The sequence below is a fragment of the Lactuca saligna genome, chromosome 9, assembly GCF_052625555.1.
Source record: "Lactuca saligna cultivar CGN05327 chromosome 9, ASM5262555v1, whole genome shotgun sequence".
NCBI lineage: Eukaryota > Viridiplantae > Streptophyta > Magnoliopsida > Asterales > Asteraceae > Lactuca > Lactuca saligna.
In genome coordinates, this window is record NC_136425.1 from 26,074,872 (window position 1) to 26,092,812 (window position 17,941).

The window sequence follows — 17,941 nt, forward strand, 5'->3', positions numbered from 1 at the left end:
GTTTTGACTAAAATAATTAAACAACTATCAAAGGACAATCCAAAGTTCGACGAGGATTGGTCGCTTATGAGTAGTTGGAAGTATAGTATTAGAAATTATGAAAATGTTTCCATATTGGATGGACCATATCGACCTAATTACGAATAGATAAGATTCTATTAAGAATGAGTTGTCATATGGAAAATATGGAAGCGTGTCCATATTGGGAAGTAAATATTGAAAATCTATGTCTAGATTAGAAACTTTTATGCAAAAGGATGTTCAAAGGAATGTACTTTGAGAGAGAGACATCATATCTAAGGAATTGTCTTGTAACAATCTACGTTAGAGGAATTTGTAATATCATTGGCAATAGTCTTTGAGACTTTGGTGCAGTGACATTACAAAAGGATCATTGCATAAAGTGTTAGAATCTAGTATATTCTATAAGTAACAAGAATTTGATATTCTTACACTTAAGAAAATGGATTTGGAGTTGTAAAATGAGAATGATTGGAAATGTGTTCAATTTGTCTATTTCACAAAAGTAAGAACCATAGGTAAACATTGTGTGCATGCTAGGAGCATGGGACAAGTGTTGGAATTCAAGTAAGAAGTTGATTACCCGAAACGACAAATAATGAGTAATCGATATGGTGATAAATAAAACGTGTTTTGTTTATACTCAAAGGTTTGAGGCCATATGGGATTAGTATTATTCTTGTGTTTCACCTTGCATGTTTTGACTTCCAGAATAATTGAGTTTATTAAGAATAATCGAATTATTCAAACGGACCACAGTCGTTCATATGTTGGAAGTAGATATGAATGAAGATTGTCGTGAATTGGTGTGTGGATTGTCTAAAAGAGTATTAGACATAAGCAAATGTTTGCTGCAACGTTCATGAGTGCTTACGAATATGATTTCAGCATTGGATTAAACCCACGCTCACTTGGATCACTATCTCGAGTGATTAGTGAGACGATAACATCTTATATTCTTGAAACCGAGATGTGTGAGTTGTATCTTGCGAATCGGTTGCACATTGATAATATGTAAACGCACTAGTAACTTGGTGTTATAAAACATATTGTTGTGTGTGATATGGTTAGTGAGTGCAAGCGAGCATTGTATCAAAGTTTATCCGTTCCTTTTATCCAAAGTAGGATAAAAGCGATATCTTTGGGCCCCTCGATGGTTTAGTGATGACATACGTAAATGCTCGGCCGGGCTAGGGCTAATCTGATTTGTTCAATTAGTCTGTCGTCATAAATCGGAAATCGAGATATGGTACAAAGAGAATGATTTGAAATCATATCTCATACGATATCTAGAATGGAGGAATTATATGATCCCTTATCTAAGGACACGCGTATCTGATATGATCAGAGTTGACAGCGGCTTTGGAAAGCTAGATTGCAGATTAGGATCTGAAGTCATACGCAGAATAGTTGTTAGACTTATCCAAGTGGGAGACTGTTGGATTAGTGTCTAAGTCCATAACTATTTTGGTATGTACTTGACCCGATGGTGCATGGTCCTTTTGGGTTGCCTTCACCAAAGCAACTTGATTGGAGAAATGAATAAAGAGAGAGAGGATAATATGATTTATTAATATGTTATAAGAATAATATATTAAAGGAGAAATCATATTTGTTTAATTAATATTGGTCAATAATTAATTAAGAATTAGTTTTGTGATCAAATGTAATTAATTAAACTAGAGGGGCTGATTTGTAATTATGTGATAGTTACAAAATCAGGTAAGGATTATCTTATTTATATGGTGGACGAATTTAAGGTTGGAAAGCCTTAGAATTCGAGTATGATAAGGATTCAAGGATTATCTTATTGGTTGCTTAATGGATAATCAACTAGATAAGGATAATGACTGAAACCCTATCTCTACACCTATATAAACACCCCTAGGGTCATGAATTCGTGTATCCCTTCCCAAGAGGTCCTAGATACGAATTCTAACCTCTCACTTCTTTCTTTATACCTTCTTCATTTGCTTATGGTGTTTGTGAGCCATTAGAGGAGTGACACTTGTGACTCTAAGCATTCCAAAGTCAATCCAAGGTGGAATTGGGATTGTTATTGCTACATAACAATCAAGGTATGATCTTAAACCTAATTACATATTAATATGATTACTTGCATGCTAGAATTAGGGTTTATAGTCTTGGATTCAAAGCATGTACAATAGAGAAACCTAGATCCAAGCATTAGGGTTTGTATGAGCATATAGGATGTCTTATGACCAAAACCCATCATCTTCCTGATTCCTTCTAGCAGCCGAGAAAGAAAGAGGGTAACAAAAAAAAAGAACAAAATTTGTTGGTTTTGTTTTTAAACTATTCCTCTTTAGCACTTCTGGTCTATTGATGCAAAAACCATCAGATTCAGAGAAAGAAGTCTCTACCGATCTAGAAAAGTGAAATGAGTCTCCAACGGTGGTGAAAGAGACGGCGAATGTGTAACATCCTAAAATTTAAGACTAAGTTCTTAAATTAATAAAGTAAATAAATTAAAGATGATTTAGTTAGTTAAATCATCAAATATTAATTGTATCATTAATTGATATGAAGTTTAGAAAGCTAGAACTGAAAATAATAACATTTTAAAAGTTTAAGGGCCATTTGTGACAATCGCGTCAAAATTAGGTTTGACTAGAGATTTGATAAACTTAATAACTTGGACTAGTTTTGTGAATATTAGGATGGAGAAAGATCATTTTGGAATTTATTGAAGCTTATAAGTTAGTTTGGAGTTATCTTGAAAGATCTTTTGCAAGGAGGGACCAAAAGTGGTAAGTTAGGAAAGTTTAAAACTACTTAACGGGTCTTCTCTCCCATTTGCTTGGGAAGAATGTAATTGAGAGAAAGGAAGAAGGAAATGGCTATTTTTGATTCTCAAGAGCTCTTAGGGTTGATTCAGGTGGAGATTTGATTGTCCAAGTAAAAGGAAGATCAATCAAATTCTTTTTAAGGTAGAATCCCTTCTCCTCTAGCTCTCAAATGTGAAATTATGACTTGGGGGAAACCCTAATGTCGATTTTAGATTGTTATGATGGTTAGGGTTTGGTTTTCTAACCTCTCTTGAGTTGTTTTGATAATCCTAATCTCAATCCAATCATCTCATTGATGGATTTGAGGATTTGAGTGAAAACCCTCATGAACCCTAGAAACCCAAATTATGGATGTTGTAATTGATGATGAAATGAGATTTGATTCTATGACCTAGATGATATATGATAGCAATAAAACCAATTGGAATGCTAAAATTCATCTATAATGGTAGAATCAAAGCATAAAGATGGGTTTTATATGGTTATGTGATAAATTGTGATGAATATAATGAAATTCTTGGAATGTGAGAATTTGATGAGTATATGATACTCATAATCATGAGTTGATACTAAAAATATGATTTGAATGCAATAACATGAAGGCTTGAGTGATTTATGGTTGAATTTATGGAATAATTGGCCATAAGGGCATTTTGGGAAATCTAAGGATAACCACATGATGATTGACATCTAATAGGTGAATGACATTCATGGATATGAATTGACACTTTAGAGATGGAATTGGAACATAAACATGAAGGATCTCTTGAGCTATAAGTGGTTCTAGTGATTATTTTAGCCTAAAGGGAAATTTTGGGAAACATGGAATAGAATTGAGGATTCCATGGTTTGTTTATGTACTTACAATGAGATTAATGAAGGTTTTATGTACTTGACAACATTTATTTGAGTGTTCAATAAGTTGGGAACAAGCCTTGTGAGATTTGGAATGTTCAAGTGAAAATGGACTACTTACCCTTATTTTAAACACTTGAGGATCATCATGATCTTAAGGTTTCAATGAACACTTAATGGATTAAATGGAGTGTTTTAAGATGATAAAACACCTCATAAACATGTGTGACAACCTATACAAATGGTACAAAGTGATTTGGAAAAAGGTCTTTAAGAACTATGCAAAGTATAGTTGTATTTTGAGAAAAATTGAGTTGTGTGTGTGTGTGCAGACATGAAAACACGGCCCGTGTAAATGCATCCTTTAATTTAGACGGCCTGCGTAAATCCCTGATTTTGAGATTTTCTTGTTTTCTTCATAACTTTTGCTTACGGACTCGGATTTACACACGGTTTTCGTCCGCATTCATATTTTTGCATGAGGAATGATTTGAGACAATAAAATCCAATAATGGAAGATATGAGGGGTATTTTGGTCATTTTAATGACTTATGTTCATATATGGTATAGGTAGTGTTTGAAGAGTATTGCTATAGGGAAAGGAACTAGAAGAGCACTAGCTAACCTATGTGTGATTGAGGTGAGTATGTGTTGGAATTTTCCCACTTTGGGGTAAATGGAAAAATGATTTTTATTATAAAGAAATATTAATTATTTGATATACTAAATGTTTTTGAAATGTAAGTATTAAATGCTTTTGAAAAGAATGTTTTGAAAGAATGCCTTGAAGGCAAAAATGTTTTTGAAAGTAAAGAATGTTTTGGAAGATCGAATGTTTTGATAATGTGTTTAAAATGTTTTGAAATGATTATTTTGATAATAACATATGAAATGAGTGAATCATGGAAAGTAATGACAAGAAATGGGAAGTAATGGAAAGGAATGGAAAGTAATGAAATGAAAACTGCTCGGGCCATGATACCTAGTAAGAGGAACTAGAGGAATCTATCGGGGTGGCGCCTCCCCTTCGCGAGATAGATGTCCTATTGGAAATGATGCCTTGGTGGATTGATTTGTTCTTTCCACCTTGGTCTAGACTTGGGAGCGGTTCCTTTATTAGACGTAGACCTTAAGTATAAAAATGGCAACGATTTAATACCATAATTAGCCCTTAATGATAAAAGAAAATGAAATATGGAAATATGGCTTTTGAAATGAAATGAAATGATATTTGTGACATGTATGAAATGAGTTTTCCTTGAAAATTCTTGAAAATGTTTTATGGTCTAAAACTATGTTTTGCAAAGATGAAATGTTTTTGGTAAAAATATGATAAATGTTTTGGGTCACAAACTGTCACACCTGGAACTAGACGGCGGAAATATCCGGGGGCGGATGACATCATTGTACAATATCATAACCATTGAGTATAAATGAATCAAATAATTACAACCATTGCATTGAATATTAAATAAGTTTACATTATATTCAAATATTGTTTACATGATATCAAATGTATGTGACAAAAATAAATGACGTGATGCGATGACATCCTATCCACCAAAAACTCTCGTGGTTACATGTTTACTGATTTCCTCATAATACAAGTGATTTTGAAAAGTATCAACAATTAAGTTGATGAGTTCATAAGCGTTTTTGTTTGCGAAAGATTTGTAACTGTTTCGTATATAATGGTCAGCTTTACTTCCAGAAAATCCGATATTTTCTTTATAAACGAACTGTAAGTCTTAAATCCCAAGACTAAAAATGTAAGTAATACTGAAATGAGAAATAGTGTCATGAAGTCTATCTTTATATAAAACTACTTGAGTGTATGTTAACCCGTAAATCAAGTGTGTTGTCGACACCCTATGTGAGTTATTATAACCATGCTAATGCAACTAGTTGCCTGAACGATGTGCTTCAAACGTCGGAACTGTTACAACATTGTCACCCCAGACCTGCCGGTCTAACTGTAGCTAACAGTTTAGGTGCGGGGTTGTCAATCTTGTATAAATCTATACACAAGTGTCACACTCTCCTTACAAAAGACTTTGATTATAATACAGGTCTTAGTATGTGTACTCTGGTGGGTATGGTGAAGCCAAATGTCTCACAACCAGTATCAATCGATTTACATAAATTGAAAACTCCTTTTTCTTATAGATGGACTAATTATACCTTTGAATAATTAGATGTTTCTTTTGTAATGATAGTGTAGTTTTGTGACTCCCAAACTATACCAGTTATAGTTTATTATGTTTGTTTGTCAAGAACATTCATATAATCTTTTATATAAATAAATAGTAATCATCTTGTTTAGTTTCAAAATGTATGATCCAACTTCATGTTTTTGGGTTTTAACCCACAAAATAGTGAAATAACTTGAGTGTACTCCTTTTTGTTGGAAAAGCTATATTTTGGTAAAGAGCTTCCAAAAGCCTTGTAGTTTTGCAAATCATATTTTTTACCATGATTTTTATAACATAGATCATGTTTTGTTTTTGTTAGTTTGCATTTGAAAACTAATATATCACAAATACTTGTACAAAAGCAAGTAATAATCACATCTTATGCAAACAGTGGCTTATATTTTAACATAAGGATGAAATATGCAAGTATTTATATAACAAACAAATTTTGACTTGTATCCCCCCCCCCCCCTTAAAACATCGAAAATCTCGAAAATATGGGGGTATGAACTCACCCTGAGTGGATTTGTGGGTTGTTTGAAGTGATGATGTGAAGATTTCCAAGCCTAAACACTTAAATGTTGTTGATGAACTTCCTTGGAAACAATATTATCCTAAAAAAATTTAACACATAATAATATGTGTAAAATGATGAAACTAACATAAAAGTGTATAAATACACTAGACTTTGAAGGAATACTTACCAAATTCTAAGAACACACTTGAAGAATTTTGAATTTGGAAGATTTTTGCTTTCTTTTTTAGAGAGTTTGAAGTTATAGCAAAGAGAAATGGAAGTGGGGGTTTTTGATTGCTTACCGTCGTGTATAAAAGGAAAGGGTGAAGTGATATTACCTAGTTAATTGTTGGTTATAAGTTTGGATACTTGTTAGGTATACATCTGTTAGGTGCATTTCATGTACCTATTTTGTAGCTTTATTTTATAAAAAGTACATTGCATATAGGCTTAAACTCATGCATTTTGCATGTTTTTTCAGGATTTTTCATGAGGCAATTTCATTCAAATACTTTTTTGATATTTTAGGGACTTTTGGAGGAAGGATATTGTTGGAGGAGGTAAATAAAAGTTGCGGACAAAATTTCAGGACTTGCGGAGCACCGAGGAGCAAGATATCAAAGAAATGAGGATTTTGGCTTTACAGACGTTTACACGGCCGTGTAAATGGAAGCCTTGCGTTTACGCGGGCCGTGTAAACGTAGATTTCTGTGCAGTATATTTTTGCGTTTACGCGGGCCGTGTAAATGACAGTGTTAATTTACGCGGGCCGTGTAAACGTAAACGTGGGTTTTAAAGCAGTTTTTCACCATTCTTAAAGGGGGGAACTGATTTTTTACTTAGGGGGTCGAATTTTGGAGTAGAGAAGGCGAATTTCTTGAGGATTTTGAAGTTGATTAACACTTGGGAACATTTGATTTCATTTTGTAAGAACTTTAATTTCATTTTCTAGATTTGCGATCTTGTTCTAGAACCCTAAATTCTCCAACTTTATGTCTTGACATTTGGATGTGATTTCAATCATATGACTTGATGTTTGCTTTCAATTTTCTATCTAGTGAATTTAATTTTGTCTCAATCGAATGTTTGATTCTAATTGTGATTCTTATTGGCCATTTGAATTAGGGTTAGATCATTCAAGTTATCTAATTGCAAAATCCGTAATTGTTTTGTAAATTGAACTAGGTAACTAGTACTAATCTGATTTCTATTGAATGAAATTAGTGTAAATCTATTCACACATTCTTATGCTCCCGAGCTTATGAGGAGTATTGGGTATTGTTGGGAACATTCACATAAAGTTTAATACAATCTTTCAACCTAATTCCAAGAGCTTGTTTAGATTAGATTGGTAAGGTTAGGATTAATCAAAGAGCTTGTTTTGGTTAATTATTGTGGTGAATGGGAAGTGTTAGAGCTTGTTAACACTTTCAAGTACCAACTTAGATAGAATTAAACAAATATATTGTCATCCATGGAATCACATTGCTAATTTGTCTTGCATAGAGTTGGAGTTCTCACAAATCCTGAATTTGTTTCATTTAATTGATCATTTACTTATTGTTTTATCCTCTTGTTTAAATCATTGCATACCAACCCCCCATTTATGTGACCATTATTGTACCTTCCGCAAAAAGGTATAAACAATTGTTCCGTGTCTCTGTGGATCGACCCTGCTTACCTTGTATTACATTTCTAGTACAAAGTAGTAGTGTTTAAGGAGTTATTTTACCCCTTTATTTGTTGGGTTTGACACGCTCAACAACATCGCATGGGAAATTGATGAAATATCCTATCACAAAGTCAACTATCCTTATCTTTTACTTCTCTTAAACCAAAATCACATTAGAAATGACTCAAAGTACGTGGTGATTTCAGCCAAGGTATGACCGAAATCACCTTGCACCCTTTGTGATTTCGGTCCTAACTCCCCCACAAAGGTGTTTTCGGTCTTAGTTGTTTGGATCTTAGGTGTTTTCGGCCTAGGGGTGTTCTAGGTTGGTGATTTCGGCCTCCTTACAACCGAAATCTCAAGGACGGTGGGGTACTAGGCCAAAAACTATAAAGCAATGTTTTAAATTCATGATTTATGTTCCAACTATTAGGCTTTGCTTGACCTTTAAGTGTTTACTATAAATATGATTTTCAAAGTATGCATATATACATACATATATACTTTTACAAATAATGCTCTTTTTGGCTTTCAAAATTTTACTGCAACAAGGTTACATTATGGTTGTACTTATACATAGCTACATTTTAAACCTTGCTTACACGAAATTTGTCAGTTGTCACACAAACCCACGTATCTCACAAGACATTATTGTCTTACATATCTCTTTTTAGTGCCATGTATCTCAAGTTACCTTTAAGGAGAGAAGATGATAGATGGAAGTTAGAAGTCAAGTTATAGAGAATGGAGTGGAACTTGATTAGTTCCTTATTATTTTGTATTGATGTAATTCCTATTTGCTTGCTATGGATTTATTGATGCTTAATGGTAACACTCGATGTTTTGATTTAGAAAGGTTTTATGGGATGGTTTTGTTAAATATTGGTTAATACCAGAATGTTTTTTAAGAATTACATTTTAAAGTTAGAAAAAGTTTGAAATTTTTGGGGTGTTACAAAATGTGTGGTGGGTATGACAAATTTGGTGATGGAGACGGCATTTAGTGGTGGCTAGATTGTGTTTTGTTGGTTGATGAGGTGACGGTAGAGATGAGGGGATGGTAGTTAAGGTTTGGTAGGGGTGGCTGAAAGCGATGAATTGATTTATGGTCACGGTTGCCACGAAGTCGTTTGGTAGGGCAAGGAAATCTATGGGATGTGTCCCGATAAACTTGAATCCTCAAGGATATTAGTAGTGTTCATGTGATGTAGTAGTGAATAAGAAAGAGAGAAAAGGAGGAAGGAGACTCATCATCTTCAAAACAATGGTCCAGTTGTGAATGATCCACTGACTTCTGTAAGTTTGTCCTTACCTAGATCTAAACTGAAACAAAAGTTCCCAGAAGAGTCTCCGACACTACCACAGGCGGCGAAACTGCAAAGTGGTGGTGCGAATTGTGAGTTCTCCAACCAGAAATTAATGGCGATGAAGTTGGAAATGATAAAAACGAAGTAAGGCATTACATGTCTAGGATGGAGAAAAAGTCAACAAGTTGAAGGTGTTATCGGAAATGCTTTGATTAATCATATGGATGTGAACAAAATCGAGTAATGATTTGGATGAAAATATAGAAACTAGGTTGGTAATTGCCATTGATGATGATGATGATGATAAGCTTCGATTTAGTTCTTAAAGAGAAAATCAAAAATTAGAAATCTTGGGTAGTTGATTTGCATAGATATACAAATATAATTCTGGTGAATTTTTAGGAAAATGGAAACATTCTTTATTGAAAGAGATTTATAAATAATTTAATAAAATGTTAGATAATAATAGTTCTTTTTAAATTAAAATATTTTTTTGTTAAATAAAAAAAATAAAAGAGTTTTGAAAAAGACAAATAAGTCATTTCATGTGGCTCAAAGTTTTAGAAACCACAAGATTATTTATCAAAAAAACTAACATGATTAAAGTTGTTATCTTTGGTTAACCACAAAGACCATTTATGTAATTTTGTGTTATTTTTATGACAATGTCGGTAATTAATAAAATAAGTGTTGTCGTAATTCATTCATATGTTAGCAGTGACCATCTAGATTTGTAGTTTCGTACATGGATAAATGAACATGAATAAATATAGAGAAAATTACAAATTTAGACATTTTCTTTAATTATTTGCAAAAAATAGGCAAAAAACACAAATTACAAAATTAGCCACCAAAATCGCAGATGGATTAGAATCATCTGCAATTTCGACATTTAATATGCGAATGTACAATTGTTTAAAGTGTGGGCATGCATTGGCAGTTGTACGTTCGCAGATGGATTAAGTCCATCTGCGATTTTATTAGTTGATCTGCAATTTTGACTTTTTAAGGGTATAAATACCTTAGTCTTTTTTAGCTTTCATTTTGCAAGGTTTTTGTTGTAAGAACTCTCTTTGTAGACGAAAATCGGTAGCTATGGACGATTTCATATACAATTGTTGTTAAACCATATCATTTTCGTAGTCAATTTTTTTTTTTTTTTTTAAAAAGTGCAAAATCACAAATGAAACATTAGAGGAAATCGCAAATGAACTAACGTATAACTGGCAATGCACGTCCACGCTTTAAACACTTGTATATTCACAGATCAAATGGCAAAATCGTAGATGGCTCTAATCTATCTGCGATTTTGGTGGTTATTTTTGAAAAAAAAAAAAAAAAAAAAAAAACTATTTTTACAAAGTAATTAAGAAAAATGGCTAAATTTGTAATTTTCTAATTAGTATAACCAAAATGTTAAAAATCTACGAAATAGAATAGATTAATGAACCGTTGACATAATAAAAGAAATTATCATCAACTAAGACATAAATGATAATTCATAATATATTTCATGTCAGAATCTTTCATTGTATCTAATATAACATTAATCATTTTACATTTTAAACACATAGAACAAAGTCTTTAGTATTAAGAAATGTAAAATACAAGGATTCAGGTGATACATGCACGCCCTACCCCGAATAAATAATTAACACTTCCAAACGCAAAGTCTTCGCTCTTCACGAAAACAAAGTAAGCTGTTTACTGAAAGAATTAAACAGCCAAACATGACGAAAAGAGTCTTTCTCCTCCTCTTCTGTTGCTTAATGAGATCTTCCGTATCAAAGAACAAAATTCAGGATCATCTTTATAGAGGTTCGTTTCTCTCCGTAGATGATGATTCACACTTCATAACCTCCCCTGACAACACTTTTACCTGCGGCTTCTATGGCTTTCAAACCAATGCTTACTGGTTTGCAATCTGGTATACAAACTCCAAAGAACGTACTGTGGTTTGGACTGCAAACAGCAACAAACCTGTCAATGGCCATGGCTCAAAGTTGACACTTGAAACAAATGGTGCCATGGTTTTGACGGATGTAGATGGCGCGTTTGTGTGGGAGACCAACCCAACGTCCATGGATGTAGATAGAGCAGTGCTTCTTAATACAGGTAATCTAGTACTCATGAACAACAAAGATCAGATTCTTTGGCAAAGCTTTGACTATCCAACTGATACTCTTTTGCCTTCTCAATTATTAACAAGGAGCAAAAGCTTGATATCTGCTTTCGGAAAAGAAAGTTTTCAACCTGGGTATTTTAGTTTGAGCTATGGTAGTAATAACGTTTTAACAATGTTTTACGATGGCCCAGAAATATCAAGTGTCTACTGGCCTAGTCCTGATCCAAGTTTTAATGTTTGGGCCTATGGAAGAACCCCTTTTAACAATACCAGATACGCATTCTTTAACGATCTCGGTGTGTTTAACTCAAGCGATGGGTTGCAATTTAATTCTTCAGATATGGGTTTTGGGATCAGAAGGAGGCTCACCATCGACTATGATGGTAATCTCAGATTTTATAGCTTGAATGAGTCGACAGGATTATGGTCGATCTCGTGGCAAGCTATATCACAACCATGTAATATTCATGGAATCTGTGGGAGAAACGGGGTGTGTGTTTATGGAGACAAACCTGAATGTTCATGTCCACCTCACTATGAATGGAGTGACCCTAATTATTTAGGTCAAGGTTGTAAGCCTACTTTCAACGATACATGTGGAAAGTCAGCAACGTTTGGATTTGTGCCGATGCAGCATACCGATTACTATGGCTTTGATCTAAATTTCTCATCGGGCATTTCGTTTGAATCGTGTAGAGACATCTGCTTGGGTGATTGTCGTTGTGAAGCATTTGGTTATAGGCTAACAGGTGAAGGTACATGCTATGTAAAAAGCGACCTTTTTAATGGATACCAGTATCCTAATTTCCCAGCAACCATGTACTTCAAAGTACCAATAGGCATGGAAGCTCCGGAATCTGCCTCAATCCTTAATGGTTCAAAGGCGATATGTACAGATGTCCCAGTCATGGTGGGTTCTCCATCTATGTATAAATCACCTGCTGGAAAGGTGAAATGGGTTTATCTTTACTCGTTTGCTATAGCTATTGGTTTGGTTGAAGCTTTGGTCATCTTATTGGGCTGGTGGATATTTTATGGAAACAACGCATTGGTAAACAGCCTAGAAGAAGGGTATCGTATGATATCTAGTCAATTTAGAGGGTTTAGTTATAAAGAGCTGTTGAAGGCGACACATAACTTTAAGGAGGAGATAGGCCGAGGAGGATCAGGAGTTGTGTATAAAGGGATTCTGGAAGATGAAAGGGTGGTGGCTGTGAAAAGATTGGGAGATGTGAGCGAAGAAGGTGGAGAGTTTTGGGCAGAAGTGAGCACAATCGGTAAAATCAATCACATGAATCTAGTGAGAATGTGGGGATTCTGCTCTCAGAGAAAACACAAACTTCTAGTATATGAGTTTGTAGAAAATCAATCTCTTGACAAAAGATTGTTCTCCTCGAGTTTTCTTCAATGGAAAGAAAGGTTCAAAGTTGCCATAGGCGTAGCAAAAGGTTTGGCTTATTTACACCATGAGTGCCTAGAATGGGTGATTCATTGTGATGTTAAGCCAGAAAACATTCTTTTAGATGAGTCGTTCGAACCAAAGATTGCAGATTTTGGTTTGGCAAAGTTGACTCAAAGAGGTGGTCAAAACTCGGAGTTTACTAGGATCAGAGGAACAAAAGGATATATGGCTCCAGAATGGGCTAGCAACCTTCCTATTACAGCAAAAGTTGATGTGTACAGCTATGGGGTTGTGGTTTTAGAAATGGCAAGGGGAATTCGACTTTCTAATATTGTTGTTCAGGAAGGGGAAGAGGAAGAAACCGAGCTTATGAGGTTTGTAAGGGTAGCGAAAACGAAGCTTCAAGGGGAAGAAATGGAGTCATGGATTGAAGAGATAATTGATTCGAGGTTGGGAGGATTGTTCAGTATGAAGCAAGCTTCAAAACTTGTTGAGATTGGTGTAAGTTGTGTGGAGGAAGACAGGAATAAAAGGCCTACAATGGATTCAGTAGTCCAAGTTCTAATTGATTGCGAGCCTGAGTAGACTCGCTAAAAAGAATTGCATTTTACTGTTTATGAGAATGTTTGTATTACACTTTCCTTGATTGATGCTGCTTCAAATTAATGCAACTCCCGTCTTCTTTGGTCAAAGGTTTAGATCTAGATTGGCAGCCTCCCGCTCAAAAGTATGGAGGAATATTAGTTTGTATATGCATATTAGACTCATATATTATTTGCTAAGTCAATGTTGGTATTATGTAACTATATATACTTGGAATGAGAATTGGTATCCATTATGGGAAAATACGTGTCATAAATCCTCGAGATTAACAGAAACTTGCAATAATTTTCTTTTATTTCCTGAAATTATTCGTCCATTTCTTCATGCTAGAGTTCAATTAATCAAGAAAAAAAAAATAAAAAGGCAATCTTACAACGGTTGTCATGATGTATACTGACAACAAACTTATAGTCTCTAAGTCTGCAACTATCCAACAATAAATATTAAACTGCAACATCTGCATACGATGCAAATGCCTCTTCCACATGAATAACATCTCCAACATTGATAACCTTTCTCCAATTGTTATCAATACTCTCACACACCATCATATGCCCAAGGTAAACCTACAAATTTTATTCATTTAAATGAATAAGGAAAATTATACACAAGGATTCTTACTTTCTTACAACTAGGATAAAATATGGGGACATGTAACTCACCCTGCCCTTGTATTTTGTGGGGTTCACTTCCAAGACTTTGGCCGATCGGAACTTCATCATGGTTGCAGTTGGTTCACTCCCTACAGTCGCGTCCTCTTGATTGATTGTAGGCACCTGAGAAAAGGTTTTTGAATTAAATGAATATACATGTTCAACGTTTCAAAATAATAACAAAAATATATTTTAATATGACAAATGTGTTATTGACTAATTGCCATACCTTACAACGTGGGCAAAGCATGACGCCTTTAAAAGTTAACCCGTTAATTTTGATATGTTTCCAGAGGTCCTCAGCAAACGATTCACAACCTTCTACATAGATGCTGCATGAGAAATTTGTTATGAAAAAGCCAAAGATATGTTAATTGTTAGTACTTTTGACTTAATGCAGAAAGACTCGTTTGTTTTTTGTTTTTTTTTTCAAGCGTTTCCCAAATTGGATATAATTTTCTCAAATATTTTAAATTTCATCATCCAGATAACAATTTAAAACAATGTACTAAAAGACATACTTGGGCCTAAACCGGTTTATGCTAACCGGTTCTTTTAACTGTTCATTCACAGCATCCAAAGAGGCCTGCAGAGTTCAATATTTAAAATTATGATATGACATGATATAACAGAACCAAGCAGTTGTACGGTGCATTTGATATGAATGGGACAAAATTGCAATTCTTGTGTGGTGTGAAAAAGACGTAAATACCCTCCCTCCTCTCGAATAACAAATGTCACTAACCTGGGATGCTAAAAGGATGGGGAAAGCATCTGTAAATTTAACATTGAATCCAGGAGCAAATAAAGGGTCAGCTGGTCTAGTTTCGGTCTCTACATACAAAAAACACGAGTGAGTTAAATTTCTGTTGTAGTATTATAAAATGAATTTACAAAAAACGTGATAGGATTTTACCTTCATTAAAGCGCACCAATCGGCTAGGTTTTCCAAGAAATTCAGTGAACCATTTTGCAGCCTCGTCTCCTTCATCCAAGGCTGACCCGCACCACTCCCAGACCGAAATCCCGTCTGACCGTAATGATGGTTTGGTCAATGAGATCTTGAGCTCGGTAGTCATACCGGGCCCACGTGCCACTGCCCGAACAAGATCAAATCAATTCATATTGCATAAACAATTCCTCCACCAAAATTATTGGGACAATGCTTGTGAAATTTGGTAGACAATAAGTTTTAGTTGTGTTAAGGAAGAAAGAAAGATATATACCCATATAAGAAGTTTTTTTGGGCTCCCAACCCAAAGAGAAGGCTTCCATGGGCATCTCTACTTGAACTAGAGCAAGCTTTGGTTCAACCCTTTGAGTGTACGCTCTGCCTTTTGAGTTTATAACCACCCAATGACGATCCCACACAAACCCTGTATCAAAACAAAATCTAACAAATTTATTGATTGTTATGCTGTTGGCAGAGGTGCAAGTGAACATGCAGAAAGTACCACCTGGTTAAGCAAGCTACAGAGGTAAAATCGGTAAACGTTTAACCCCTTTTAGGTTGACCAACACAATTACGTAATAAAGATTAATGACTTTAACGAGTTGCATCCAGAGGATCTAAATCTAAACTTTTAGGTGGAATTGAATCTTTTTTTATTGAATTTGGAGACTGGATTTTTCACTGCATGTATAAAAATTGCAAGGATTGGAAGTTGAAACTGGAGGGACGAAGATTACCGGTGGGAGAAAGGGGTGCTTGTGAAACGGAAATGGCCTTGCATGATTTAATTGGATGAATGAAGATCGATTTTACCGTCGGTGATCCTCCGGCAGCAGCTGTTGCGGCTGAGCCTCCGTCTGCTCTCACTTCCGTCATCTCTCTCTCTCTCTCTCTCTTGATGCTTGGTTAATAGCAGCTAATATAGAGGTGGAAGTGTGGAATCTTGCTAAAAAATTAGGTGCAATTGACCAGTGTTTGGTCACTTTGGTGTGCGATGACAGAATAATAGAATGGGGATTCCATTACAACGACAACGGAATAAAAAAATGACGATTTTAACGTGATTGGTTAAAGCTGGTCCATTTATTTTTTATTTTAATTTTAAAGATTTAAGAATATAGAAAAAGGATTATTAAACATTAAAAACTAATAGTAAATTTCACCATATCGACATGCATGAATGCATAAATTTCGGACTTCGTGTCTCTAATTTTACACTAATCATCAAACAATTTAGCCTAACAACTTCACAATACATCTGACACCAAAATTCTATGAATGTGGTTGTAATTGAAGAATAATTTAGCTATGACAGGGATGAAAATCGACGAAGAATTTGTGCCTGATAGGCGCATTGAGGTTGAAACAGATGATGAAGAAAACGAAGCGGAAATACATTGCGATGGCGAGGATAACGACGATGATGAAACCGGATCCGACAGTGAATTAATCTACGCTGAAACCAATTCCGGCTTCATCACCGCTTCTCAATCTCAAAACTGTTCCATTGATCCGTGGCCTCAAACTTACAGGTTCTCTTCGTTCATTTCGAGCTTTGACCATTGATGTTTCCGACCATACCAAATCTCTATGCAACTGTGATCAATTTTGAGTATAAATTATCAAATCTAGAAGAAGAACACTTAAGGATACTGCCATTCATACCAAAAATTCATAGTGTTTATTTTTAAATATCCATGATTCTATGAAATTTGCACTTGAAGAGTAGATATCTCAGTCTTCTATTATATATATATCATATATAATAGTTTGAGTAATCCTGCATTCTCAATCTTTGGTATATTCAACAATGCAAAGAGTCTTTGCAGTTTGAAATCTCAAGTTTGCCCCTTCAGTCTATGGGTATCACAGGAGACAAGGAGTTTGATAACAACTCAAACCCTATAGGATATATAACTCACACAAGTTAAACAATAATATATATCCACAGATACAGTACATTACATTTAACTTTTATAGTTTTCCATGATGAATTGCAAATTATGCAGGCAGTCAATGGACATGTACACAATGCCCCTTCAGTCTATGGGTACTTTAAAAGGCGCATCAGAGTTGAATCTAAATCTACCTATAAAGAGATCACTTAGTCCTACAGATGATCAATCCACCTTGCAGAAGCCCCTCATTACTGAAACAAGCTTGGACAAAGATCAAGTTCCTATCTCAACACTCCCTATAAAGTTCTCTCGAATATCATCAGCCTTAAGAATCCCTAGCCTCCATGATTTACCACCTCCTGTAGAGCAGTGCTCATTTTCTCAATCTGTTCTTAATGGTTAGTCCATTATATATCTTCCTTCATCTCTTTTTCTTTTCTTTTCATTGATATAATAATAGCTAGAATATTCTTTTGTTCTCTATTCTCCAAGTGTTTAATTTTTATGTTCTTATTGTCTATAGTCATTGTTATGCAGCAATAAATGTCCTATGTGGTATAGGACTCCTATCAATGCCTTATGCATTTAAAGAAGGAGGATGGTTGTGTCTTCTGCTTCTATTACTTGGTGGTGGTATTTCTTGCTATACAGGAATATTGATAAAACTGTGTTTAGAAAGATATGATGGGCTCCAATCTTACCCTGATATTGGACAAGCTGCATTTGGTTTTGTTGGCCGCATATGTATAGCTGTGAGTATTTATACAAAACTCAAATATTTCTACAAATAACAAAAAGAAACCATGAGGACCAAATATGTAACTTTTATTTCTCTTTTTTTTTTTTTTCAATGCAGATGGTTTTGTACATGGAATTGTTTGTAAGTGCTAATTGTGAATACTAATTTCATTTGCATGATTGTATCTAATTAACA

The 17,941-nt window shown here is 34.6% G+C and overlaps 3 protein-coding genes across 3 annotated transcripts; 2 read left to right on the plus strand and 1 right to left on the minus strand.

Annotated features, from left to right (window-relative positions):
* The first annotated feature begins 11,065 nt into the window (after positions 1-11,065).
* Positions 11,066-13,747, plus strand: LOC145015751 (putative receptor protein kinase ZmPK1). Its single transcript, XM_078974224.1, has one exon. The coding sequence runs from the start codon at positions 11,105-11,107 to the stop codon at positions 13,484-13,486; it is 2,382 nt and encodes a 793-aa protein (XP_078830350.1). The 5' UTR covers positions 11,066-11,104; the 3' UTR covers positions 13,487-13,747.
* A 22-nt stretch (positions 13,748-13,769) lies between these two features.
* LOC145015752 (uncharacterized) lies at positions 13,770-16,122 on the minus strand. The gene is made up of 8 exons (XM_078974225.1): positions 15,847-16,122; positions 15,384-15,533; positions 15,074-15,253; positions 14,903-14,991; positions 14,679-14,743; positions 14,387-14,489; positions 14,167-14,280; positions 13,770-14,070 (listed from the first exon to the last, which is right to left on the minus strand). The coding sequence occupies exons 1-8, from the start codon at positions 15,983-15,985 to the stop codon at positions 13,948-13,950; spliced, it is 963 nt and encodes a 320-aa protein (XP_078830351.1). The 5' UTR covers positions 15,986-16,122; the 3' UTR covers positions 13,770-13,947.
* Positions 16,123-16,372: 250 nt separating this feature from the next.
* On the plus strand, positions 16,373-17,911 carry LOC145016115 (amino acid transporter AVT1G-like). The gene is made up of 4 exons (XM_078974528.1): positions 16,373-16,641; positions 17,119-17,405; positions 17,545-17,759; positions 17,864-17,911. Exons 1-4 carry the CDS (start codon positions 16,418-16,420, stop codon positions 17,909-17,911), a joined length of 774 nt encoding a protein of 257 aa, XP_078830654.1. The 5' UTR covers positions 16,373-16,417.
* Positions 17,912-17,941: the final 30 nt, after the last annotated feature.